Source organism: Exserohilum turcica, assembly GCF_000359705.1.
Source record: "Exserohilum turcica Et28A unplaced genomic scaffold SETTUscaffold_6, whole genome shotgun sequence".
In the NCBI taxonomy this organism is placed as follows: domain Eukaryota; kingdom Fungi; phylum Ascomycota; class Dothideomycetes; order Pleosporales; family Pleosporaceae; genus Exserohilum; species Exserohilum turcicum.
This window is the reverse complement of record NW_007360277.1, coordinates 163,899-190,027: the sequence shown is the minus strand read 5'-3', so window position 1 is coordinate 190,027 and position 26,129 is coordinate 163,899. Positions and strand designations below refer to the sequence as shown.

The 26,129-nt window shown below is 51.5% G+C and overlaps 9 protein-coding genes across 9 annotated transcripts, besides 8 other annotated features; 5 read left to right on the top strand and 4 right to left on the bottom strand.

Annotated features, from left to right (window-relative positions):
• Positions 1–318: 318 nt before the first annotated feature.
• Positions 319–741, bottom strand: SETTUDRAFT_58751 (uncharacterized protein; the record flags this gene model as incomplete). Its single annotated transcript, XM_008031333.1, has 1 exon — positions 319–741. A coding segment is annotated over one exon (423 nt), but the record flags the coding sequence as incomplete, so codon positions are not given.
• Positions 742–1,086: 345 nt separating this feature from the next.
• On the top strand, positions 1,087–4,878 carry SETTUDRAFT_173223 (uncharacterized protein; the record flags this gene model as incomplete). Its single annotated transcript, XM_008031374.1, has 5 exons — positions 1,087–1,418; positions 1,467–2,587; positions 2,633–2,880; positions 2,935–4,782; positions 4,834–4,878. The coding sequence occupies 4 exons, from the start codon at positions 1,087–1,089 to the stop codon at positions 4,423–4,425; spliced, it is 3,192 nt and encodes a 1,063-aa protein (XP_008029565.1). The 3' UTR covers positions 4,426–4,782; positions 4,834–4,878.
• Positions 4,879–6,436: 1,558 nt separating this feature from the next.
• SETTUDRAFT_22408 (uncharacterized protein) lies at positions 6,437–6,994 on the bottom strand (the record flags this gene model as incomplete). The annotated part of the gene is made up of 2 exons (XM_008031137.1): positions 6,437–6,873; positions 6,988–6,994. 2 exons carry the CDS (start codon positions 6,992–6,994, stop codon positions 6,437–6,439), a joined length of 444 nt encoding a protein of 147 aa, XP_008029328.1.
• A 418-nt stretch (positions 6,995–7,412) lies between these two features.
• SETTUDRAFT_173222 (uncharacterized protein) lies at positions 7,413–10,206 on the bottom strand. Its single transcript, XM_008031373.1, has 2 exons — positions 9,033–10,206; positions 7,413–8,973 (listed from the first exon to the last, which is right to left on the bottom strand). Exons 1-2 carry the CDS (start codon positions 10,110–10,112, stop codon positions 7,510–7,512), a joined length of 2,544 nt encoding a protein of 847 aa, XP_008029564.1. The 5' UTR covers positions 10,113–10,206; the 3' UTR covers positions 7,413–7,509.
• Positions 10,207–11,450: 1,244 nt separating this feature from the next.
• Positions 11,451–13,498, top strand: SETTUDRAFT_120697 (uncharacterized protein). The gene has a single exon (XM_008031372.1). It carries the CDS (start codon positions 11,624–11,626, stop codon positions 13,178–13,180), a length of 1,557 nt encoding a protein of 518 aa, XP_008029563.1. The 5' UTR covers positions 11,451–11,623; the 3' UTR covers positions 13,181–13,498.
• Positions 13,499–14,565: 1,067 nt separating this feature from the next.
• Positions 14,566–15,195, top strand: SETTUDRAFT_33990 (uncharacterized protein; the record flags this gene model as incomplete). Its single annotated transcript, XM_008031221.1, has 1 exon — positions 14,566–15,195. The coding sequence occupies one exon, from the start codon at positions 14,566–14,568 to the stop codon at positions 15,193–15,195; it is 630 nt and encodes a 209-aa protein (XP_008029412.1).
• A 359-nt stretch (positions 15,196–15,554) lies between these two features.
• SETTUDRAFT_33989 (uncharacterized protein) lies at positions 15,555–16,025 on the top strand (the record flags this gene model as incomplete). Its single annotated transcript, XM_008031220.1, has 1 exon — positions 15,555–16,025. One exon carries the CDS (start codon positions 15,555–15,557, stop codon positions 16,023–16,025), a length of 471 nt encoding a protein of 156 aa, XP_008029411.1.
• Positions 16,026–16,333: 308 nt separating this feature from the next.
• Positions 16,334–17,201, top strand: SETTUDRAFT_33988 (uncharacterized protein; the record flags this gene model as incomplete). Its single annotated transcript, XM_008031219.1, has 2 exons — positions 16,334–16,351; positions 16,488–17,201. 2 exons carry the CDS (start codon positions 16,334–16,336, stop codon positions 17,199–17,201), a joined length of 732 nt encoding a protein of 243 aa, XP_008029410.1.
• A 215-nt stretch (positions 17,202–17,416) lies between these two features.
• Positions 17,417–17,746: a sequence feature (Protein overlapping with rRNA (SETTUDRAFT_156190, EOA82410.1) was converted to a misc_feature.).
• Positions 17,747–17,792: 46 nt separating this feature from the next.
• Positions 17,793–18,228: a sequence feature (Protein overlapping with rRNA (SETTUDRAFT_156190, EOA82410.1) was converted to a misc_feature.).
• Positions 18,229–18,277: 49 nt separating this feature from the next.
• Positions 18,278–18,994: a sequence feature (Protein overlapping with rRNA (SETTUDRAFT_156190, EOA82410.1) was converted to a misc_feature.).
• Positions 18,995–19,849: 855 nt separating this feature from the next.
• Positions 19,850–19,851: a sequence feature (Protein overlapping with rRNA (SETTUDRAFT_156190, EOA82410.1) was converted to a misc_feature.).
• Positions 19,852–21,548: 1,697 nt separating this feature from the next.
• Positions 21,549–22,089: a sequence feature (Protein overlapping with rRNA (SETTUDRAFT_156190, EOA82410.1) was converted to a misc_feature.).
• Positions 22,090–22,142: 53 nt separating this feature from the next.
• Positions 22,143–22,550: a sequence feature (Protein overlapping with rRNA (SETTUDRAFT_156190, EOA82410.1) was converted to a misc_feature.).
• A 46-nt stretch (positions 22,551–22,596) lies between these two features.
• Positions 22,597–22,869: a sequence feature (Protein overlapping with rRNA (SETTUDRAFT_156190, EOA82410.1) was converted to a misc_feature.).
• Positions 22,870–22,915: 46 nt separating this feature from the next.
• Positions 22,916–23,205: a sequence feature (Protein overlapping with rRNA (SETTUDRAFT_156190, EOA82410.1) was converted to a misc_feature.).
• Positions 23,206–24,751: 1,546 nt separating this feature from the next.
• Positions 24,752–25,009, bottom strand: SETTUDRAFT_96484 (uncharacterized protein; the record flags this gene model as incomplete). The annotated part of the gene is made up of 1 exon (XM_008031370.1): positions 24,752–25,009. A coding segment is annotated over one exon (258 nt), but the record flags the coding sequence as incomplete, so codon positions are not given.
• Positions 25,010–26,129: the final 1,120 nt, after the last annotated feature.

The window sequence follows — 26,129 nt, the reverse complement described above, 5'->3', positions numbered from 1 at the left end:
GTTACTCCAGCCCGAGTCGCTGGTAGCAAAAAACATCTAGTGTTGGGAAGGATCTAGGTGCTCTACCCAGTTGTTTCGAAGTCCAGCTTTGCCCTCAAAGATTATCATAGGCGATATCCAGCTCCCGTCAGCACAAATACAGTCTAAAGTTGTTATCCACTCCCTGCTGCCGTCTCTAACAGCTGCTCGAACTTTCTTTTCATCCCAAAGTCTCTTGGAGAACACCCTTTTGGTCCTTGAAGTGACACCAAGGAGAAAGCCCTTTTCGTCCATATTATAGATATTTTGCGGCTGGATATCGTATTTCTCGATATAATCGTGAAGTAGACGGAAGTAATTATGGTAATCTTCAAAATCGTCAGCTTTTTTGCGGTTTTGGTCGATGCCGGCGGTGTTTCTGGTGATAATTTTCTCTCTGTTCCGCCGAAGAAATCTTGTAACCCAGCTGTTAGATGGCTGTCTTTTTGCAATATTAGCAACATATTTTTTAATCATCTCTCGGGACGGTGGAGTACTACGCTCAGAGAGTTTTTCTATGTGCTGGACAAGGTATTTCTCTTGTTGTGGTGAGAGTAGTCGTCGTGGGTGTGCAGCGGCTGCACGCGACCGCGTTTTGTTTTGGTGGCGACGCGTCAAAGTTGATGCCGCAACACCATATATTTTTGCAGCTGCACGGTACGAGATTTGTCCTTCTGGACCTTGCGAATTGATTGCCGCAAGCGCTTTTTCGATAGCTGTCATGGTGGTGGAGTTGTGGGGATTTGAAATTGGTGGGTTCTACTTTGGGAGATGCAGGGGGTGTTGCATTGTCTGACCCGTTGCACGCATTGACCACCCACACTAGCGGAAAAAGTGGGGCGACCCACCGCTACCCCACTTCGCGTGTTTGCCCACGTCAACCTCACGCGTTTCCATCTCAGCCTGGTGACTTCTGCCTCGCAAACATTAACAGCACAATTAGTTTGGATATAGCTTTATAAACTCGAACTAACGACTAGAGCTTCCGAAAGAAGTTTTCTAGTGGTTATCAACCTTTTTCTTTGACACTTTTTGTCAGTCCGAAAGCCTCACTAAGCCATTCAAAATATGTCTCACGCACCCAGAGGCGGAGGCGATAGAGGCCGCGGTGGATTCCGTGGCGATCGTGGAGACCGGGGCGGTGGCCGTGGAAGTGGAAGAGGTGAATTTAGGGGCCGAGGCCGAGGAGATGGTAGGGGAGACTTTGGCGGTGGGCGAGGTGAGTTTGGAGGCCGTGGAGACTTTGGGGGCAGAGGAGGAGGAGGAGGAGGAGGAGGTGGTGGTTTTCGAGGAGATAGAGGCGGATTCCGGGGAGATAGAGGCGGATTTAGAGGTGACAGAGGTGGTGGGCGTGGTGGAAGGGGCCGCGGCGGTGGCCCACAGGAGATTGAGGCATTTGCGTAAGACACACCTCTCTCAAAGACAATGTTGCACTAATTCTATTGTAGAAACCCCAAGCCACAAGATCCAAAGGTTGCGAAAATTGAAAATGCTTTGCATCCACTTGGAAAAAAGACTCTCGACCTCAGCCGACTGAATTTATCCGAAGGCAACCCAACCCGTCCTGGTTATGGTACTCTTGGTGCCAAGGTTGAGCTCACGGCCAACTATGTCGAGCTGCTTCCGCCTTCAAATCTTGTCTTGTATCGTTACAACATCGATGTTGATCCAGAGGTTGCCGGTAGAAAGCGCCACCGCGTTGTGCAGTTGCTGCTCGAGAGGCCAGAGCTGGAAGAATACAAAGGTGCCATTGCGACTGATTTCCGCTCCACTATCGTTTCCAAGACCAAATTCAAGCATGACGAAGACATTGTGGAAGTCCAGTACCGTTCCGAAGGCGAAGACGAGCCGGCGCCGGGAGCTCAAGTCTACAAGATCCGCATCCTCTACACAAACACCTTGACTGTTAGCGAGCTGGTAAACTGGATGAACTCGACCAATATTGGCCAGCCGCTTCAGGATAAACAGGAACTGACACAGGCACTCAACATCTTTCTCAACCACTTTGCCAAGTCTGCGCACAACCTTGCCACTATTGGCACATCCAAGAGCTTTTCCCTACACCAGAACGCAGCCCGAGGCGACCTGGGTGCCGGCTTGGAAGTGATTCGTGGCTTCTTCTCGAGTGTCCGCATTGCGACATGCCGCGTCCTGGTCAACATCAATGTCAGCCATGGAGCGTTCTACCACACCGGTCCTTTGCCAGCGCTCATGCAAAACTACGGCGCTCGAAACACGACTGCTCTCGAGGCATTTCTTAAACTCATCAGAGTTCAAACCACACACTTGAAGGAGAAGCGAAACAAGGCAAACCAAGTCATTCCTCGGATCAAGACCATCTTCGGGCTTGCCAGGAAGGATGACGGACATGGAATGGTGCACCGACCTCGCATCCAAAGACACGGGGCTGGAGCTAAAGAGGTGGAGTTTTGGCTTGACAGCGAAGGCAACCCCAGTCAACCCAAGGCTGCGCCTGGGAAAGCCAAGGGCAAGGGCAAGCCTCCACCACAGGGGCCCGCGCCTGCCGGCTCTGGCAAGTACATCAGCGTGTTCGATTTCTTCCGCACAAGTAAGCACCCTCCGTCCTTGTGGGACTAAGCTAACCACAATGCAGCGTACAACCGCACCCTTCAACACCCTGAGCTTCCCGTCATAAACTGTGGCAATCGAGAGAACCCTATGTACCTCCCCGCAGAAGTCTGTGTCGTGATTCCGGGTCAGCCAGCCAAGGGGAAGCTAGATGGACTTCAAACCCAGGAGATGATACGATATGCGGTTAGAAAACCTTGGGAGAATGCGAGATCCATCGTTGATGAAGGCATCGCGACTATTGGCCTGGATGCAAATACAAACATACTTTTGGTAAGTCTGCCCCCTCCCCCCCCCCTGGAATTTCTACATACTTACCATGCGCAGCGTTCCTTTGGACTTTCTATTACACCCGGACTGATCAAAGTGCCTGGGCGTGTCTTGCCTGGACCAAGAGTCCTATACAAAGGCAGCAAGACGGCCGATCCACGATTCGGCAGCTGGAACATGATTGACATTAATTTCAATACGGGCGCTTCCCTCTCAAAATGGAGGGCCGTGATGATTGGGCTTCCTGGCAGACGCGACGCTTTTGGGCAACAAGACCTAGCTGCCCTGATGGAAGAGTTTCACTATGGCCTCCGCAAGATTGGTATCAATGCTGATCCACCACTGCCGTCTGAAAGGCTGCAGTTGAAAGGTCCGGACGACCCGAATCTCGACTCTTATCTAAAGGATACCGCTCGCAAAGTCCAATTGCTGTTCGTCATACTGCCCGAGGCCAACATTCCACTGTACAAGCAGATCAAGACGCTCGCCGATAGGGACCACGGATTGCACAACGTTTGTGCCGTTGGCTCGAAACTGGCCAAACCAAAAGGACGTGATCAGTACATTGCCAACGTCGCGTTGAAGTTCAATCTGAAGCTCGGAGGTGTGAACCAAAAGGTGGAGAACAAGAATCTCGGCATCATCGAACAGAACAAGACTATGGTGGTTGGCATCGACGTCACCCATCCAGCGCCAGGCTCGGCTAGCAATGCGCCGTCCGTGTCAGCAATGGTTGCGTCAGTGGACAATGTTCTCGGCCAGTGGCCTGCAACCCTTCGCATCCAGAAGAGCAGACAGGAGAATGTCGATGATCTTGCCGGGATGCTCAAGTCGCGTCTTGAGCTGTGGAGAACAAAGGGCAGACACCAAGCATTGCCGGAGAATATTCTCATCTACCGCGATGGAGTTTCAGAGGGTCAGTACGACATGGTACTTGCAGAAGAGCTGCCACAGTTGCGAAAGGCATGTCAAGAAATGTACCCGGCGACCGACACCAAGAAGGGTCTCCCGCGCTTCACTGTTGTCATCTGCGGCAAGCGCCACAAGACGCGCTTCTATCCCACGAGTGTGCAGGACGCTGACCGCTCCGGCAATACGAAACCTGGCACTGTCGTCGATCGTGGTGTGACAGAAGCCCGCAATTGGGACTTTTTTCTCCAGGCCCATGCCGCGCTCCAAGGCACCGCTCGACCCTGCCACTACTACATTGTCCACGATGAGATCTTCCGCCAGGTCTACGCCAAGCAGATCCCCCCGCCCTTCCAGAACGTCGCCGATATCGTCGAAGACATTACGCACAATATGTGCTACTTGTTTGGCCGCGCAACCAAGGCCGTCAGCCTGTGCCCGCCCGCGTACTATGCCGATCTCGCATGCGACCGCGCCCGATGCTATCTCGCCACTCTGTTTGACACGCCCGCTCCAAGCGCAGTGCAGTCTGCGGCCGGTACGTCGGTGACTGGAGCTGGTGCTGGGAGTGTCGCTGCGCCTGATCCTGGCGCGGTCCAGATCCATCCCAATATCAGGGATTCGATGTTCTATATCTAGGACCTCATGTCATTCAATACTGAAGGATGCTATTTTCGTTTCTATACAGGAATAAACTGCTTGATCCTTGCAAGACCCTTGGTGAGAGTGACCCATATCATCTTTCCACGACGCCTTTACCAGATATTGTTCCTTCACTAGTCACTGGATCCGGACGGCGCGCTTCGGGTCATGTGAGTGTCCAGTAGCGAGCTTGGCACGCGTACAAGACCAGCGCGTTCTCCCGGCCTCTCCCTCCTCTCCAGTAGTTGTTTTGCCGCGAAGGATGAGGGGTATCACTTCTGATTATATATCGACAAGCTTGAACAGGCTCATATTACCTGTCAGGTACACCAATAACCAGTAGTTGTTTTAACAGTAAGTCGACCCTGTTAATTTGATGGAAGCAGAGAGCTGACCTTGTCGCAGATATGGCTGACCATAATGTTGATTCGTACTACTCGCCTACACCACAACCAGACAATCAAAACCAGACACCCGGTGTATATCGCCCCATGCGTAAGTTTCTGCATCGAACCCATAGAATTTGACTGGAAAAGAATAGCCCTGCATGGTGGCCAACCGCCACAAGCCCCAACATTCCAGCCGCCTCACTACGGGGCACCGGCATATCAGCCAGCGGGCCCTGGGGTACCAATATCCAGCCCCAGGCTACCAACATGCAGCCTCAGGTTTCCCACCAGCCCACACTCCGGCGTATTCCCCTCACACTCCGGCGTATTCACCTCACACTCCGGCGTATTCACCCCAATCGTTGTGGTATCAGCCCCAGTCGCCGGGCCTCCCTACCCAGACACTGAGCTTGCCCCCGACATCAAGCTACCAGCAGCAATATGTAGCGCCACACTATCCGGTTTCATCGCATCAGGCACCTCCCTATGGTGCACCTGCTCCGGTGCCTCAGACGTCTTCACAGGCCCCTCCCACAAGTATACGTAAGTAAGCTGCCTTAATCATACGTACTATCACTAACAAAGAACAGAGTTTACCAACAGCGGCTAGAACCACCCGGAGGACGAGCGGGTAGAACAGGCTGTCCTTCGCCACCAAGATCACCTGTCCAGATCACTACCGTCGCTCGAGGAACCGGAATCTGTACGTCCGTTGCTCTCTTTATCGCAACAGCAGCGACAGTAACCACAACAGTCACCGCAACCACCGCAGCCAGCCAGGGCCTCCCGCAAGCGCTCTGTGATAAAGACTGGAATCCCAGACGACAGTACGCCGACGTCATGGCAACCGCCGCGCGCAACTGAGCCTCCAAGTTCTTCGCCCAGACGCCAAAGACAGACCAGGTCATGGTTTCCAGGCGGAACATGAGAGCTTTGCTGACCTTGCAATAGACCAATCCGAGCCAGTACCAGACCCAGGACCAGCCAGCCGCGCCAGATTCATCGCCCTCCTGAACGCGGCGATACCTCTCGCAGACCCTGCAGATCCACTACAGGTTCGCATAGCTGATGCCATTCGGCTTGCGCTACAAGACATACAAGCTGAACAACCATTAGTATATAATTTTGCAAATCGCCGGCGAACGAAGACGGCGGTTGTCCTGTTAGTAATACCGCACATTTCTCTCTTGCTTAGTTCTCGTGCACGTGAATGACCGACACGAACAGTTTGGAATGATTGTCGGGTTTCATGTAATGCACTATATAACATGTCACATTTGTAGTGATTGGGTTCAAAAGCCAAGAAAAATGTAGTATATTTTATCATACATTGTCAAGCAGTGTCAGAGTTAGCCACCAGTTGAAAAAAAAGGACAAAGTAGATAGATGAAGATACATGGCCACCAATCGAGGAAAACCACAAAGCGCTGTGCAAAAAGAGGAAAAGTCTAGTCGTCTGGTAAAGCAGGATGCGAGGTTTCGGGTACGATGTCTTGAGAAGACAGATCCATGCCAGCCTCAAAGTCCAGTCTGGTTGTTCGAAGATTGCTTTGCAAGAGTTCGCGCAGCTCGGCGTCATCGTCTGTGTGCATGCTTAATCGATGAGACGCTGTGCATGCTTAATCGATGAGACGCTGTGCCTCGTCCATCATGGCCAGACAATCACGCACGTCGGCATCTGAAATGGGTGCCTTGCTGGCTTCCTCGCGAAGAAGCTCTTCGTATCTGGTTTGGAGTCTGAGGCTTTCCTGGGCGGTCTGATGCGGCAGGTCGGCGAATTCCTTGTATTTTGGTAGACTAGTATTGACTTCGGCCTGAATTTGGTCTTGGTAGGTTTTGGAATCGTTGCGGATCGAACGAAGCTGTTTCGATTTGTCCGGGCTGAGTTTGTTTGCTGACTGGATGCTGAGGCCGGCTGGTGCAATGTTAAAACCAAGACCAGTGTCGTAGTAACTCTGCGTGATTTGGAAGTAGATCTCCTCGCCGAGTTGGCGCTCTTCGACGCTGGTGGGGAACCCGACAATGTACGTCTTCCAGTGGAAGACGGGCAGGCCGTCTGTGGTCTGGAACTTGAGGCGGCATATGTATCCGGCGTACGAAATAAAAACTCAAATGCTGTACGGGAGCAAATGCATTTCTTTTCTATTGCCCCGAGTGGTGGTCCTTTGACGTTTCATGGTTGCATGCTCATGGATCTAATCAAAACGACAATCTTTTTGCGTGTCAAGATGTATGTTCCCCTCATCTGCAAGTGAACAGTGTCATGAAACAATAGCCCTTCCATTCTCATGCCCTCTTAGTGGCAAGAAGAGAACTGTTCATTCTCAAATATCAACAATGCCAACGGGGATACTGGGTGAGAACGCTTTCATGTAGCTACACTGACAAAAGTCTCTCGTGGGAAATTTCCGGTTTTTTTTTAAAAAAAAATAAGTAAGCTAGAATAAAACAAGTAGGAGAAACAAAATTGAAACATGCCCAACATGCCCATCGAGACCAGTCCAATGATATACATGAAGGAATTACAAAAGCACTAAAGAAATATACCGAAAGAAAAGAAAAGAAAAAAAGAAAAGAAAAGAAAGAAGAGAAAAACACACGGAATCTCACATAACCCTCCCATAGCCCGGTCTTCTTTTCCTGAATCCCACCGCCCTAGTCTACATTCGAAGTCGAATTCGAATCAAGAAACTTAAAAGCCACCCTCGTCGGCATCGAAAAACTCTGTTGCTGCACTGTCTGTACTCTTCCAGCTCTCTCTCGGTATCTTGTCTCGTAACCATGTCAATACAGCGTCTGTTCCCTTTTGTAGGATTTGGCGATTGGGCACTCGGAACTTGTTTCCCTCGACTTCGAAGCCAGTGAGCGTTCCCTGGAGCAAGCCGATGCGTGGTTCCAGACGTTCGATATCGTTGTTGCCTAGATTGACAATTCTCAGGTTGGTTAGGCTTTCAGGAGATACCTCGGAGATCCTGTTGTCCGATGCCAACAGGGTTGTGAGCGAGGGGAATGAGACGTGGAGCGCCGGCAGAGCACCACTCAGGCGGTTGATTGAGACGTCCAAGGTGATGAGGTGAGGCGCTGTGAGATGCTCTGTGAGGGAGTTTAGACTTGCCAACTTGTTGCTGGCGAGACGGAGATCCCGGAGTTGAGGAAGTTCGATTGGCGCCGAAAGTACGACCTCGATAGTATTTCGAGAAAGATCAAGAAGAGTGAGGTGTTGGAAAGTCTGTACAACAGGCGGGATGGCGTCGAACTTGTTGCGCTGCAAGTGTAGTTGACGCAAACCATTGACGAGGACTTCTGATGTGGCGTCATCGACATCAAGCTCGCTCATATCCTTGCCTGCCAAATCCAAAGTTCCAGAAGGCGTAAGTTCCCACTTGGACTGAGGTGTCTCGGTAATGTCATCATCGAGTTCTTCTTCAACGTCAGCTGGCGCAGCCTCAGCAGGCAGCCTCGAAGCCAAGTCACGCTTCAAGTCTTCAGTACCCATGGTAAGGAACTTTCGGTCGCGCAGCGGGTTCGCAGCGACGGTGAGGTGATCCAAGTTCTCCATGAGAGCAATCTTTTCGTCAAGCTGGGTAATGTCGTTGCCCGTGAAATCTGCAGTACGAAGCTGCTCCAGAGTGGTGAAGCCTTCTGGCAAGGCTGTAAGCTTGTTCTCACCTACCAAGAGAGTGATGAGCTTGCTCCAAGTGGATACTGCAGGCAATGAGGTAAGGCGGTTCGTGGAGACATTCAAAATCTTGAGGGCGGGCAAGTCGATAGAGTCGCCCTCGCAGAACAAAGTAAGGGAGTTCTGAGCGACATGCAATTCTTGCAAATATGGTACAGATCCCTGGGTGAATAATGCGCCCTCGAGGCGGTTCTTGGATGCCTGAAGCTCGACAAGCGCCGAAGAAAAGACTTGGCTGGGAATGGCACGAAGCTGGTTGTCGGTGACATTGAGAGTACGCAGTTGGGTCAGGCGTTCCAAGCCAGCAGGCAAGCTGGTCAGCTTGTTCGACTGCAAATCCAGGACCTCTAGTGCGGTCAGGTCGCAGAGGGTGGGGGATAGATCGCCCTCCAGGCTGTTCTCGGCTAGCTTCAATTCGCGCAGGGTGGGGATCTGAGCAATGATGTCAAATACATCCATGGGCAACTTGTTCCTGGACTGGGCTTTGTCAGCAGTGTGCATGCAACACGCGGCGTAGGGTTCTGGCAATGACCTACAAGATTCAGCTTGGACAGCTGGCTAAGTCGTTTCAGACCCATGGGCAGCTCTTGAAGCATGTTACCGTGCAGGTCCATGTTTTGGACTCCTCCGAACTGAGGACCCGCCTCGTCAGAGTCAATCACGTCTTCGACAGAAACATCAGGGAACATGCTATCTGGAATAGCCTCCAGCTCGTTGTCCGCAGCTAAAATGGAAGTGAGGTCTACAACCTCGCCCCAAGCCACCTTTGTGTCGTTGGGATCGTAAATGTACATGGAAAGCACGTCATCTGGTATCTCCTTCAAGCCCATGGCAGCAATGTTTAGGCGACCGTCTCCGCGAGCAGCATCAATACGCCGGCGCAGAACAGAAGCTCCAGCTTTGGGACGCTGGTTGAAGGGATCTTCGTTGAGCCCAAAATCAAAAGACGCAATCTCGGCCGGATCAGGAATGATGACGTCGGAAGGAGGTGTAGTGTTTCTGACGGGCTCGGCCTTTGCCCGCTTGGCGGCTTCCCTGGCCTTTGCAATTTGTTCTCTCAGAGCATTCGAGGAACTGCCTGTCTTGGCTGGGGTTGCAGCGGGCGCAGGGGCAGCGTCTGGCTTCATTGCAGCCTTGGCCTTGGCAATGTGGTCACGCAGGGCGGAGGAAGAGCTCGCGACCCTGCGAACAGTGTCTGGCGTCTTTCTTACGGGTGCGTCGGTACTGGGCGAACTGACCGACGCGCCAGGGGGCGATACTGCTTGTCCAAACATGTTGCCCATGGATGCTCGGGTTCTTGGTGTTCGCAAAGCGAGGTTTTTGCCGTTGGTGGGCGGGCGTGCCTTTGGGGTATCTTGAGAGCCTGGCACTGGGGATATTGGCTGCTTCTTGATCACTGATGTACGGCGCGAGATGGACGCCTGTCTGCTGGGCGTCGCAGCTGACGAGACGACATTGGTGCTCGCGCTGCGCTTTCCCGGAACGGTCATGGACAGTCTGTTGGAAGCGGCGGCGGCCCTCTTTGGTGTGGATATGGCGGCTGGCTGCGGGCCGTCGCTTGTCGATGGTCTGCTGCCATTGGACGTGGCGGAGGCAGGACGCAAGGGTGGAGGCATGCTGCTGTCGCCATTGAAGAAGCTCGACCTGCGTCTTCCCTTTTTCGGGGCAGGCGAGGTGGGTATCTGCGATAGGCTTTCTATGGTCCGTTCCGAGAGCGAGGGGCGGCTGTCCTTGCTGTGGAGGCTCTCTGGCTGCTCCGAGCCATCTGAAATGACGCTCCCGGGATCGTGGTCGTTTTCATGGAAGCCGGTTCTTGAACTTGCGCGTGACGAGGCGCGCGAGGCGGAGCTGAAGCCCTCGAGGCGGCTCAGCGTATCTTCTGGTCCGCCGGGGACGGATGACGACGTCGGCCGCGACGAGTCCTTTTCCTGGTGCGACGCGGGGCGGGCAAAGGGCTTCTTGAAGGCGGGCGTGTCGCTCTGGCTGGAGGCGGCCGTCGAGGTGCGTCGCTGGCCAAGGTTGGGGATGCCGCTCACTCTGCGGGAAGAAGCAAGGGGGTTCCGCGCCGACGCTGAATTGGCAGACGCGGCGGCCGGAGCGGCGGCGGCCGGGCTGTTTGCGAGGACGAGCGAGGCCCTGGATGTTTTCTTCTGCAGCGACGAGGCGGTTGGGCGCGAGATGGACGACAGCGAGGGCTTCTTGCGCAGCTGGTCCGACGACGGGGGCGCCCGCAGCTGGGACTGGCTGGCCGACTGGCGGAGGACGGGGAGGCGCGAGGCGGGGGCGGGCCTGGGGATGCCCGAGGGACGGGCGAAGGGCGACGACGAGGGCTGTTCCATGGTGTCGCAGGCTGTGGTTCACATGCAACTAATGGGGGGGGGCCCAAGGGCTGGAGGGCGACGGGCGCGAGGGCGACTGGGGCAGGCAAACACGACCGACGGCCGTGACTGACAGGTTGCCTTCGCTGGTGGCGACGGGCAGTGCTGCCGCTCGTGCCAATTCTCCGCGCCGGGTCCGCGTTCGAGTCTGAGCGTGAACGCGCGGGCGACGGTTGCCCAGCCGACCCGCCCTGGCCTCTTTTATGCCATGACGCGCCCGCTTTGGGCCTAGCCGCGATGCCCGTTGCCCGTTGCCCTGAGCAGGAGCGACCCGCCGGCCCTCGCTCTCACTCTCTCCCTTGCCCTCCACACACGCCGCCCGCCGCCCGCCGCCTGCACCGCCGCGCACCCCCATCGTCACGCCTCTCGCCGCCCCTCCCTCTCCCTCTCTCTCCCCCTCGCGCCCCAGGCCCGCCCTTGCAGCGCACCCTCACCCACACACGCACATATACCTACAACACACACATATCCCCGCCGCCTGCCGCCGCCCGCGCGACCCCGCCTCTCGGCCACGCGCCCATTGACGCGCACCCCTGCCACCGCCTGTTTCGTGCTCAACGTCCGCCGCTGCTACCTCGCGTCTTGTGACGGCGACAGCGACACGACACGACAGCGACAGCGACAGCGACAGCGACAGCGCCCCCCGTCCCCGCCGTCTTTGACACTGCCTCTGCCCGTGTGTCAGGCCTGCACTGGACAAAGCGCGCCTCAAAGCCGCCATTGTTGCCCCAGACGCCGTCCCGGGCACCATGGAGTCCCACGCACCGCAGCACCAGCTGCCCCAGGACTCGCTGATGCCTATGCCCGAAGCCGCGCCGCGCCCTGAGACGCCGCTCAAACTTGGCTCAGCTTCGCCCGCAGAGTCGAGCGCCGCCCTCAGCACCTCCAAGCCCGCATCGCCAGAGCGCAACAAGTTCGCTTCCCCCGCACCACGCACGGCTTCGTCCATGACGCCTCCGCCCTCTTCTCAGGTCCCAGGCACGCGCCCTCCAATGCGCACCCCGTCTCCCCCGACCCCCCAGCTCACTTCTCCTCCGCCCACTAGTAAGCTGCCTGACCAGCCGCCCGCCCTGAGCGACATGGGCGCAGGCCTGTACCCCCAGGACCAGGTGAACAGCGCCTCAGCCGAGGAGCTGCGAGTCATGGTCAACAGCCTGTCCAACGCCCTGCGTGATATGCGATTGTCGGCAGCCCACTACAAGCTGCAGCACAACATGGCCGTCATGGAGAGCCAGGAGTCTGCAAGCCGCATGGCTGTTGAGCTCGCCATGGCCCACCGAGAACTCGACGTGCTGCAGCAGGCTGAGGAGAAGCGCCGAGCCACCATGGCTGTGCCCGAGCAGACATATCAGGAGTCTGCCAATGCTGCCAATGCTGTAATGCTCGCTGAATTGAGTCGCCAGAACCAAATGCTGCAGAACGAGAACGAGGAGCTGCGAGAATTGCTCGAGCAGCAAAAACGCCGGACAGAGCACCGCGAGGGCGAGCTCGCAAGCCTCATTGAGGAGAATGACCGGCTCAAGACGAGGATCCGCAACAATCGCGACCACATTGCACCTCTGCTGGAGCAGATTGAGCAGTCTTCGCCGCGATCCAACTTTGGAACTCCCGCCCAACCTACCCCAAGAAATCGCCTCAATCGCGTCCCACCGCCTCCACTTTCGCAGGAAAGCAGGAGCCAAAGTAACTTTGAGGCTCTGTTGCTAGCTGACAAGATGCTCAGCCAGGACGTCTCTACTGCTCCTTCGACACCCAACAGAGTACAGGCGCCAAGGCAACGCTTCAGTCACCAGCGAGGAGCGCAATCCATGTCGTCCCTGCCTCGGACACCCAATCCGAGAGTTACCTACCCCCGCGCCGAGGTGCCTCGCACACCGCCCTTCTTCATGCCCACCAGCATGCCTCAATCAGCGCCTCCCGCACACTACCAGCAGAAGCCAGAAAACCCTCGGCGCCAGAGCAGCAACTCTACAATCACTGCATCTGACATTGATGACGAAGAAGCCTTTACCGACCGGGAAGATGACCAGATACCCGAATCCCAAGCCAGCCAGATGGCAAGAAGCCTACTTCAAAAACCACCGCCTGCCAAGGGCATGATGTCGGCACCAGCATCTCAGCCCTCGAACCTCATTCAAAGCAAGATTTTTGGCCAAGTGAAGAAAGGCCACGGCCTAACCCGCGCAAACGAGCTCAAGCGAGCCCGTATGTCATCAACAGACTTGCACACGCATTCTAGTCCGCCCAAGCGCGGACGCCTCGATCAAGGAGTAGGTCTCGGCATTGGTGGTTTATTGCGCGAGTGAGAAATACGAACCGTTCCTGACCTTTTTGTGTGGCAGGGCGTCTTTTGAAGTTTTTCACGAATAATGATGGGCACGGCAGCAAGCGATCTTCTTGTCTTGGATGCTTGGATTGGCTTGGGTTGGATGTATTTGTTTTGCCGTTTTTTTGTCATGTTTTGGATACCCTTCTGGCCGTGCAATGTGGCACACAGCGACCTTGTTTGTATGTATGACTTGATGCTTGTATATTGGAGACGAAGTGGGCGGAGGACTGTATTAGATAGTTGACTTGAATGTATGAAATGACATGTCGGCTTCTCTGCTAGGAGACAGCACGTGATACATGGCCATGTCACGTGTACCTTCCTTGTCTCGTTGACTCAAAGACACGCCAAGTACATCATGATATCATCGCCTTGCTCCTTTGCTATTCATGTTAGCAACATCCCATCCGTCGCTGAAAATAAAACAAGGCAAATCACCTACTCTCCTCATCTCTGACTCCACCTCCCTTCTTTCTTCCAGCTCCCTTTCTCTTGCTATACCCTATCTGTTTCACATTCGTCTCATCTCTTTGTATGAAGAATTTGCATTCTTCATCTCCGCCATCATTTCCGTCTCTTTCTTGTTCTTTGTGCCGGGCATGTTTACGTTGTAGATTGAGAGTGTCTAGGCAGGGGATTGCCAGATACGCCGTCTTGTGATGGTTTATGGCTGGCAGAAGATATTTGGGATACTGGGGTGGTAGGGAGGGTCTGGGGTCTGGGTTGGTGATATGTTGAGTTAGGGAATAGAGATGTTTGGGAGGTTTATTTCACGATATAGGTTTTTGCTGTTTTCTTACTTTGTAGTGATACATCAAGCACGTGTCTGAATTACTTGTACGCGTTTCTCTTACCTTGTTCTTGCGGTAAGGCCGTATAGACACTTGACCGCTCATGATATATCACTGTGTTTCCTTATCTAGACAAAGTGTCAATCCTCCGTTACTGCCGTTCTTACCTTCCATCTCCCACCACGATTCTTCCTTGTCACTAAATACCTTATCTACTCTCGTGGCCTCTAGCACACCACTCACATTCACGTCGCGATGCCTCTAATTCAGCCATCCGACTCACACATCCCAGGGAGTACACAGCCACGCAATGAACAAGCCAGCCCTCATCTCATGGCGCAAACTTGCTAACAGTGATTGATGAGTACAGATGCCGACCGCGCTAGCAGGAGCACGCCACGATATGACGCGCTATCCGCCCTCACTCTCACGATGATGAGCATGGACTGGGTCAAGCGCCGCAGCAAGTGTTTGCTACCATCCTCTGACTCTGTATTTCTACGCGGCGATTATCCTGTTCCCAACTACCCAACTACAGCACCACGACAGAGACGATCGATACGCATACACGATGGATCACTTTTCGAACGACGCAATGGTAACTGAGACGAATGCTGCTCTAGAGCAGTTGATCAAAAAAGAGATAGACAGGTGTAGTGAGGCGTTGGCAGTAGCGCACAATGAGTGGAAACAGACCAAACAGGAGGAAGACGAAGTCTTCGAAGCTGAACAGATGGCTTTAGAGGAGGATCACGAGCGGGAAAAAGCGCATGAACGCTTACACGAAGACGAATCCAAGCTTCTCAAAGCATTGCCAACAAACCAACACATGGCAATGCTGCATAATGCGCTTTTGGTAAAGCAGAAGAAAGAAGCGATGCTCATTGAGGAGTGGTTCAACGCAAACAAGATCGCCAAGAAGAGGCTTCGCGAGGAGAGAGCCCGACGTCTAACAACTCTTAGGGGCACTTATGAAAGAGAGACCTACACGCTTACAAAGATGATCGAACAGCTCCGCCATATGGCTGAGGTTGCTGGTATCTTTGTCGGCGACACTGTCACTGATACCTCCCGCTCCGCGGTGTCCCCTCGACCATCTCAAGATCAAGCCAAAGCCGGCAGAACATGTATACTATCGGACCCCCCCCCCCCGCACATGATTATTCTATCCACTCTAATGGACACCACTCAATGGGTATAAGCATGCGTCGCAAGGCCAAGAAGCAATCAAGGCCGGTCTGTGAAGATGTCCCTAAGATATGCGAGAATTGCCAAGGCACACTGGGAGATAAGAAAGACAAGTCTCCAACTGTAAGTGGACTTTCAAACCACTTGATGTGTACTAACAGTAGAGCAGAAGCCCACCAATAGGCTACGAGCCTCACCTTCATCTAGTTAAAACCCCTCCTAAATATTGTAGCTAGAAACAATCTACTTAGATACTTGTAGGCCTAAGAACCCTACACGTCTTATATAGCCCTTCGGGCTGAAAAAGGACGTTAAACTAGAATAATAATAATAATAATAGAGCAGAAGCCCTCAACACCAGCTCAAGCAAAGATGCATAATCCATATCCAGAGTATGACAACCCCGCTACATGGATGCAGAACTTTGTGCAACAAGGTCACAACATCTTGTTCGAAGTCGCCAAGAGGTACGAATATGAGGTTGAGCAAGCCAATAAGCAGTTCTCAAAGGAAGACGACGCTATTGAGACTGCACTCCAAAAGTACGACGAGCAATGGTCCAGGACTATCAAGGTGAAGAGTGCGCTAGCATTAGTCCGAGACCACGAGCACAAGGACGACCTTAAGGAAGCTAGAGAAATCGTCAAAGAGCAGCTCAGGTCGATTCAGCGAGAACGCGAGGCCCTCGAGAACCGGAGGCCTAGGTGCGAAGATCAACACTATCGACGTCACAAGGCCACTGCAACTCTTTTCGAGAATCAGCCCAAATTCTATGATGCGATTGTCTATCGTATTCAGAGCGAAATGTTTGCCTACACCCAAGACGAGCAGCACTCCGAGTGAAGCGGTCGCAGGGCTTGAGGTACATACAATCACAGGCAAGGACAAACAAAAATTGGCAATAATGTACGGATTTGGTCAATATACACGTAAATTCCACTACATATACCCCTTGATGACATTTGCATGAACCCTCAAATCGCCCCTGTGCCAATCACGGTGGGTAACCCCGCTCAGGGTTCCAAGGTCCCTCCAACCACGCAAAAATGGTGAAATCCAGTCAGTTTTAGGCTGAAATCATCCTCTCTTCGTTAAAAGCCATCCGTCCCTCTGTATTCACAGCCACACTGTTCTCAGGAGGATAGTGCAACATGGTCAACTTGGAGTGGGTAAGTTCTGGACCTCTACTTCTCAACGATAACCAGCTGTCCTGATCAAGGCTGTACCGTGGTATCAGTCACTATTACGAAGCAGATGCTGACAGAAATTCCACTTTCGTATCACCGTGTACTCATGAGATTGCAGGTCCACAAGATAAGTTTCCCTCGGACGGCAAACTACGAATACGGAATGGAGCGAGAAGATGACACCAGAGAGGCTTTTCGGCTGAGCAAAGCGATGAGCCTGGATATTCCTAGAGAGTCGAAAACCGAGGCATCAGCCACCAGACGTATTCTTTCAAGTGGAAGGCTCTCAACCCACACCAGCGTCACAGCATACGAGAAAGGGGATGAAGGCACCGCCGCCTCAGCGGCATCAACACCAGCAGACAAGCCCACCTTTCTGCAAAGCCTCATTAGAAAACTGCAACCCAAGACCCCGCAGCCCTCGCCAATAACCGAGAAATCCTCACCAAGCCTGTATTCTCGAAAGACGACCCGCATCTTCGCGCTGCCCCAAGCGTGGAAAACAACTTTATTCCGCACTTCTCCGACTCCCATTCTCACCCCCTCGGAGCCAAGCACCATGGCCCCCGTACCCAAGCGCAACCCCATCCCCGCCCACTGGCGCATCGAACCGCTTGCGTCTGAGCGCAGCCTCCTGCTTTCCGAGCGCCAGAAGCGCGCTTCTCGCCGCGACAGCGTAGCCAGTCTTGGGGGTGAGAGGAGCGATCTTGAGGATGAGGAGGCGTTTCTGCGTTGGATGGCGCTCGAGGAGTGGAGGGTGCAGCACAAGATTCTCGTGGAAGATTATGAGAGTTTGACGGGGCAGGGTGTGGATGCTGTTAGTGTGCTGTGAGGGTATAATCGATTTGGTTCGGGGGGGGGGGGGGGGGGGTTTCTCTAGGGGTTTCGAGTGTCTGGCGTGTTTTGCTTGATGGGAACATGGTGTAATTCTGGTGCGTACACTATAGACGTAGACGAGTAATATAATCAAGGGTTCTGTCTTTTGTTGATTTGTTTCCAGCGGTGACCAACCTGGTCATGACGTGGTCTGAACGTGCTGGTTGTGTCCTACCAGCTCACTCTCATCAAATCGGTATAAAGGTCCTGTCCAACTTCTTCTTCGTATAGAGAGCGCATGTCTGGGCTCATTGGATCATTGGCAATGGACATGGGCACCTGGATGGCCTCGCACATTGGCTTCACGAGTTCTGGAAGCAGCTCGTTGGCTTTGGCCAAGAGCAAAGGCACAAACTTGGATGAGCCGCCGGGTAGCTTCGCGATTAACACCAGCAAGCTTACAAGGTCACCTGAAACATTTCGCTCGACTTGAGATGCTGCATAAGTCACAAAAGAAAGGACGTCGGCAAGGGCGCAAGCAATGTCAAACACCTTTTCAGTCTTGTGTGGTCAGCAATGAAGCAAGACTGATATTCGTGTAACATACCATTCCAACGCCATGAACCCGGAAGCTCTGGATTGGTAAATTTGTTGCGAGTGTCCATAAGTCCTTGGCCACTAGTATGGGGTACTTGAACATGAGGCAATCATATAAGGATTCTGCTGATAGATAGCCAAAGCGAGGGAAAAGTTCCCACAGCTTGATGCGCAGCCATAATTGAGAAACGCGGACATTCGCAGTCACTTCGTCTGATAGGTTAAGCACAGGAGGGAGTGCGCAGCGCACGTCTTGTTCGAGTTCCAGCAACCATTCCTTGGTACAATTGTGCTTGGAGCCGTTCCAAACAGCAAAGAAACTCTCGTCAAGGGGCCGGAAGATGGAAGCAAGATGGTACAAGCCCTGATCGTCGTCTTCCTCTAAACATGGAGTTGAAATCGTAATCGGAAGAGTGATGGGTTGGTGACGGCGCACGGCATGTGCCCTGAAGCTGTGTAAGCGATTTCTAGAATGCGAGTTGATCGTGTATTTACCTTTCCGATACGACCAGGATCCAAAACAGTCTTCTCCGTGTCTGAGCATCGTACCAGTCCTGATTCTCGTCTTTCAGCATCAGGAACAGCGTAGTAGCTTCTCTCAGGTAGAACCAAGCTTGGCGGTAGTTTCCTTGACCAGCGTATGCTCCGTATAGAAAGAAGGATATATAAACTGATCGAGGCTCTAGTTGTGTTACTCGTTCAGCGCTCTCGACAAGCAGCGCCCTCTTCAAGTAATAAGCCGATTTGCAACCCAGTGGAGATATGGGCGTCTGCGAAGACGCCTCGTCGAGTGAATTTGAGAAATTGGCGGCATATGCGCAAAACGCATGGACGAATTGGCAGGCAATGAATGAATTATTGCGTTGCGCAATTTGTGCTCTTAGAACTTCAGGATCCAGAAGAGATACGATATGATATATCCGACTCTCGTATTCGTGCATGAACTTTTCAACGTCGCTTTGCCTGTCCGCGGCATATGTGGTGGCTGAAGCATCTTGAGTAGGCACTCTTAAGGAACCGCTGCATGGATCAACGGCGGCATCATGTTCTTGGTGCCCTCGCAGCTCATGCAGTATCGGCGGTTTTGCTGGACGTCTACCGAGCCGTCTCCATGGTGCATCGAAAGAACACGTCTGTCCTGCTACTAAGCACACTTCACAGGGCTGGCAACCGTTACATTTAACCTTCCGCTGATGGCAGACGTCACATGCCCTGTGAGCCTTTCTTGGTATTCCTGATGCGGTATTTGGTATCGTTTGGTGTTGCGGAGGACCCATTGAAAGACTTGAATTTTCGAGATGGAGGGCAAAAGGCCTCGAGGTGAGACCGTCGTTTTAGCCGCTCGGCCGATTACGTAATGTTAATCTCCCCCTATCTCTCAACTTCAGCTCTTACGCTATTCCATGATTTTACATGTCTGGATTGATTTCACAGGTTCCTTTTACCGACTTATCTCCAAAGTAAAAGTAGTGGTTAAACTCCATTTCGCTAATCGCTGAGTAGAGCTCTCGTAACACATGTTCACGGTACCCTGGTAGGGTTGCAAGTGGAAAACGCCAATACAAATGCCACGGCTAGAACATGGGAACTTGTTGGGGAAAAAGTTTGGAGCTGAAATACAAGAGGCAAGAAATATAGCTATACAGGAACTGCGTTTACCTTCTCTGCAAGGCTAATCTTTAGAGTGTCTGAGCGGCTAAACAATTATCATGTCTAAGTAAATTGTATATTCGTTTCTAGCTATGAGCGCTAATCTGATAGGGCGGGGTTTTCGATTATGGTTTTTTTGGATATGGAGTGGTCACGGGTTCCGGGGTTATGTTAGTACACATAGTTGAAGCGTCACCAAACGCCGTGCAATCGGTGCCTGCTGTCATGCACTACGTCCTAGTCAGTGACGCCCTAATTACTCATCGATATAACTTACAAAAGTTGCTCTCCCATCCGGCAGAGAACCACATGGAAAGTTCACACCACCGGCTATGCAGATGCTAAAGCCGCTATTGAGGAAAGCGCATTTCTATTGTTATATTAGATACAGAAGCAATTGTTTTTAACCCTACTTACACCTGAACAACCGCCGGTTGCTTTGGGACAGCCAGAGTCATTCTGCTGCGGAGCAGCTGCGGCGAGCCATACTGGCAAAAGCAAGAAGTAGAGAGGATTCATTATCGTTGGCAGTGGTAGGTTAACCCGCTGATTATGCAGGGAGTTGTTGGGGAGAAACTTAAATCTTATACTCGTAATGAATCATAACTAAATCCGAAAGTGACGTAGTCTGAGTAAGACACGACAAACCCCAAGGCTGCTCGGTCAATCTCTCGACAGCTCTTCCCGCAATCTTGTTAAAATAGCAGGACTGCTTACCACGTACGTACTAGTACGGACGTAGAGCAACCTGGTACTAGTGCTGATGTGATAGGCCTGCGCGTCGTAAGCTACTACGATGTTCCAGACATCCAATCCATTCTAGAATTCACTCTTGGCGCACCGGAGCCTCCGGTATGCGGTAAAAGCGCAGATTTACCAGGTACCTCTTCAATCGCCGACGTAGTAGATTTCGTTACGCCCTAGCGTACCCGATAGTAGACAAGGGCGGTGTATCATCCCTAAAACCCTAGACATAATCAGCAGGCATTCCTGATTCTACATATTGTAAGCTGTATATTAGAGACGAGTTGCGTGCAATGTACGTTTATTCAAGTTTCAAGTAGGCGGTATTACTTATCGTAGATATTTCGAAAGTTAGTAACAATGCGTAAGGGCGGTGAAGTTACCATCGTTCTCCTTACAGAGTATTTTCTTCTTGATCTACTAGTGTCGGTGCCTGCGGCTCAACTAATGCTTTTAGCGGCTTTTGCGGGGAGGAAATCTTTGTCGTACGGCTTGCTACTGTTTTATAAATAGCTGTTGTCTAGTTAAGTAGGACCAAAGTAGAGCACAGCTTGATAGTGTCTGATTGGCGGCTGCAATACTGGTAGCAGGATTTGTAGTAGTGAAACTGTAACGTTGGTGGATGTCGGTAGTAGTGGTGGTGATAAGCGTAGAGCGAGGCCCCTGGGGTGCACTAGCGCGTAAGAACTCATGAAATTAGGCTTCAATTTAGGTAGCTTACCCGCGTTGCTGCGCTCTTTTTCTTACAGGCGGTATATGGTATACAAGCACATCAAGCACAGCCATAACCTAGCAACCAGCTGCAATCAACGTTGGTAGCGAGCTTAGATATCAGCCGTAATCAGACTGCCCTCTACGTACACTCGTCTCATAAATGATGAAACACCAAAACTGCCACATACGGCCATAGGATATCCGACTAAACAGAAACCCGTTAGCTCTTCTTGTGTTAAACGGTATTCTGGCGAGCTAGTAGCCAGGTGGGTGACCACCGGCGAATCCTCGCTGTTGTATGTTTTTTGTTTTTTGCGAGCAGTCTCCACTTCGTTGGCCACTAGAAACTATTACTTAGCGCCGGTTTTTTGGGAAAATGGTTTGCATGGCTACGCTGGTCTTGGCATGCGAGCATCATTGAATCTTTACGGCTGTAGTGACTAACCTAGATATAGTAACATTAGTGCCGCTGTATTTTACTAGGATAGACACTCGCTGTGATGTTTTGGTCGAGTTTGCGAGTTCCTCTGCGTTGAAATGGTCGTGGTGCAACTTGGATGAATTACTCTCTCTACTCAGCTTCTTTAGCCGATTTCTCATCCACCTGCCCATAGCCATATGCATCCACCTGGGTAGTAGCAAACTTTCTTGCACTAACACGCTGCTCAAAAAGCACATCGAGCTCACCATACGTCCTTCCCTTTGGTTCAGGGAGTCGAAAGTAAGCCCATACCACGACGCAGCCACAGGTCCCAGCCCAAAAGAAAGCCGTCTTCGCACCCCATGCCCAGTTGGCGTCGCCGAGCTGGTAGTTTGTCAAGACGTTGACGACAATATTGGATACGTTGTAGAGCGCGCGGGCCAAGACCATTGTCTTTGACTTTAACCTCGTGGAGGACATTTCAGATACAATCGAGTAGGTAACTGGTCCGATTGTAAAGTCATACACAAAGACGAAGAGAATCAGGACTGCGCCGATTGCCCAGTTAGAGGCCTGAGTACCGGCAAAAGAACATGACCCGACAACGATCAGAATGACGAATAAAGTGCAGCCGCCGGAGAAGTGTATGGCTCGTCGGCCAAAGTGTTGCATCAGAAACCATGAGCCGGCGGTGCCGATGAGTCCGAGAGCGAGTGAAATCATAGACATGTTGAATGATTGAACGGTTGGCAAGCCAGCTTTTTGCATAAAGTAAGCACTAATGTAGGTCAGCCTAGGATCATGTCTGTTAGGTCATTAAAGATTGCTTACAAGTAACCCATGATGTTGGTTCCACAAATGGTTTGAGCGATCCACGTAAAGCATACAATCTCAGTTCGGCGAAGGTCGGTTCCTTTGAACAAATCCGACCACCGCGTGCCCTCTGACATGTTCTTTTCCATTTCATTTGTATGCTCAATCATTGCAATCGTTCTGTCGGCGTTGAAGTTGGGATCCTTGTCAGGTGAGGTCAGACGGAGCAGCGCAGCTTTGGCGCCCGCCTTGTTCCCTTTGCGGACATGCCACCAAGGGCTCTCAGGTGCAAGAAACACGCCCACCATAATTGGGATAGGCCATACCCATTGTATGGCGAAAGGGATACGATAGGCCCATTGATCTGGTCGTTGCACACAGCCGCGATTGACACCCGCAGCGATAAACTGACCCATGACCCAGCACCTGAATATATAAGTACCTGTGACAGTGTAAGAATCTGTACGCTTACATGTTGACAAAGGTGGTTAGGATAGGCCTCAGGCGGACTGGAGCCACCTCAGAGGCATATTGCGTGGTCAGTGTCTGAAACATGCCCCAAGGTATGCCACAAAAGACTTCGCCAATGACCAAGGTCTCGACGTTGGGAGCAAAGAAAAGGATAAAGATAAAGGCCGTCATTGCCATAAGTGCGCCAATCATGGTATTTCTGTAGCCATAGCGTTCACTGACGAAGCCGTTGATGATCAATCCAATCACCTCGCCTGCTCTCGCACCGTTGGACCTGGCATTGTGAGTAAGAATATAAGAATGGCGATGCAAAAACGTACAAGGCGCTTTGCCAGCTGGCGCGAACACTATACTTGCCAGTATCAGGATTCAAGACACCGTATTTCTTATTAAATTCCGGGCTGCCATATAAACTCCCAAGCAATGCAAGGTCATAGCCTTCCATGATCAGGGCACTTGAGAGGACTACTGACCAGCCCATGGCCTTGGGGTAAAGCTTGATCGCCTGGAAGAGGCTCATAGCTTTCTCGTCGTTGGCCGCATGCTGAGCTTCTTCGTTCGGGGCCACAACATGTGTGATGGGCTGTTGAGAGTCCTTGGCTGTCGACATGGTGAAAAATACGAAAAATTAAATGGCACTCAGATCAACCTTTCCATGACGCCGGTGTATTGCCTTGAATTTATACACATCCATCACGAGCATGCACACGTGGCGATATAGGCTAAGCGTGATGCTCTGGAGCCCCGGATTCTGTTTCGAGTGCGAGATCGCCTGTGCGATACACTATGTACAGTGACCGTGCGCCAGATGGTCATGGTCGCCAGTTGGACACCCCAACAACAACAATATAATCAAAAAGATGAGGCTGTACAGCCCCCACAAATCGTGATAAAATTGCGCAAAGCTAAGATTATACTATATACAGGCCTACGAAAGTTTTAGCTTATTTAGATTTTTTTTTAGAGGGCGTTATTAGTCAGTCTCGTCGACTACGCGGTACAACAGCTGGTGCACCCCTTGCGGCTCTCACTACAGCTAGAGCAACACCACCACGCTTTTAACGCTTTGTAGCTAGCTTATAAGGTTTTGAAGCTTTGCGCTTACCCTTTTAGGGCAATTGTATAGCTTTTTCAGCGTCGCGGAGGCTTCTACAACGCTCCTTTTCAGCTTGCTCTGCAGCCCTCCACTTTCTGCTCTCCTCCTAACCCTTCTCCCGCTCAACACGCTTCACAGCTTTAATTTAAAGCTCGTAATCGCGATTTACCTTCTTAATCTTAGCTTACTTGGCTTTTTAAAGCTTTTTAAGCTTAGCTTGTTGTTGTTGTGCCTCCCAACGATCGCGGGATCGTTGTACACTCCTAGGCGACTATATTTTAGCTCCCCCATAGTAAACCTCGTCCTCATCAAGCTAGAGAGCGAATGACTGCTTTAGTCGCCTCTCCTTGATGGCTAGGGACTGCCTAAGGCCCCTAATCTCCTCATGAAGTATACTGTTTTGAGCTGAGATGTGGCACAAGCTTCGTTGAAGCTTCTTAACGTCCTTACTGCTCTAATCCTTCACCTCACAGCGTACGATTGATTTAAGCTTGAGCCAATCGTCTCCGGAGAGGACTGACTGGCTGCTTTCAGAATCTGAAGCCTCCTTGGCAAACCTCTTGAGTACAACGTCTGGGTTGGCTGGCTGTATACCAGTGGCTTCAAAAGACCTTTTGATGAGTTGAGGCCTGAATACAGAGGTCCAGGACCTCCAGAAGAGCGGGAAGAAGTCTCCTTTGGTCAAATTGAGCAACCCCTGGCTGTCCTGTAGGTATCCAGATAACTAAGTTGAGTAAGCTGTTGCTAGGGGTTTGAACATCACCACATCAAGTGGTTGAAGCGTATGGGTAGCGTGAGGTGGAAATACAAACAAGAGGATCTTGTTGTCGTGGCAATACTCAATAAACTCCATAGTTACATGGGATCCGTGGCCGTCAAGGATCAATAATCGATACCCAGTTGAAGCGTATCGTCTGGTCTCCCGTTCAAAAACCCCCTTAAGCCAAGCTAACCTAATATTGTTGTTGGTCCAGCCAGAGGGAGATAAGGTTACAAAGACTAAGTGCTCGTCGGCTTGTATAGCTTCAACCCAGTTCAATTAAACCAACCTATTAGATCCCTAGAAGATAAGTGTTAGACTCAAAGCTATACCATCTAAATAAATACAAGCTATAACCGTTATCCACTTAGTTAAGCCATCTTCAAGTGCTTGCCTTGCCCCTTTTTGCTCGTAGAGTCTCCTACTGAATATACGTTTTGTACTGCCAACCCAGCCAAGTTGAAACCCCTTTTCGTCCATATTGAATATATTAATGGGTTGTATATTGTACTCCTCGATCTTTTCATGTAAAAGCTTGAAGTACAAGCTGTACTTAGCCCCTAATCAGCTTTAGTCCGCTCCTTGGCCATAGCTTTGCCCGAGCGAGAGATGAGATGGTTAGGATGCCGGCGGAGATACCGGGTAACCCAGCTTTCGGAGACCAGTTTGCCAGCCAACTGGCTAGCAAACTGTTGTATTATTGTTCTTGTAGGTGGCAAACGTCGTTTGGTAAGCGTTTCGACGTATCGTACAAGCTCGGCTTCGCGTTCTAGGTGGAGGGATTGGTTGCGTAGGCTATAGTCGTCGCTTTGGTGTTTGTGTCGTCTTATTAGCGTCGTTCGTGGTACGTTGTACTTTTTAGCAATTTGTTAGTACGAGAATTGTTCTCCTGGCTCTCGCGATTTAATTTCTTTAATCGCTTTTTGGATCGGGTTCATATTGGTTGAGTTATGACGCGTTGAAGTTTTGTTGTTGTTGTGGTGGGGGTGTCCAACTGGCGACCATGACCATCTGGCGCACGGTCACTGTATTATTATTATTATTATTCCATTAGAGTCTATCTGCAGTCAGTGACTATGTAAGACTTTGGCCAGAGGCCGTTCTAGGTACAATTTGTTTAAAGTGAGAGTGTTCTCTGTATAGTACTGCTATTGTGCTGCGGTTTAGTCGCTTCTAGCTGCGCTTAAAGCAGACTCCAGTTGCTGAAGAGCAGTTTAGTAAACAGGAAGAGATGTTAGATAGCAGGGCTGTCTTCCAGCGAGCTCTTTTAGGGCTAAGGAAAGTAACTTAAGAAAGTTTGTTAGTTATTATTGGTTTTAGGTAGTGTCTCTCTGTTCTCGCTTATTTTTAGTTATCTTGTTCTTGGCCTAGATGCCAGCCTCTAGTCCCTACTCTAGTTTTAGCAATGAAAGCTAAAGTCGCCTCTCTGCCTTTGCTAGTGTGGAGGAGTAGTTGGATTGTTAGGTAGTTCTCGCGAAGAGTTGCTTTTAGCGCTTGCCTTTCTGTGTTGTAGTGCCGGCAGTATAGGAGAAGGTGATCTGGTGTCTGTACTCTCCCACAATCGCAGAGGTTTGAGTTTCTCTTTTTCACTCTCTCTAGATAGGCGTTAAAGTATCCGTGGCCTAGCTTGAGAGAGAAGAATGCGCTAGAGATTTCCCTTGTGTACCTCTTGGGATTT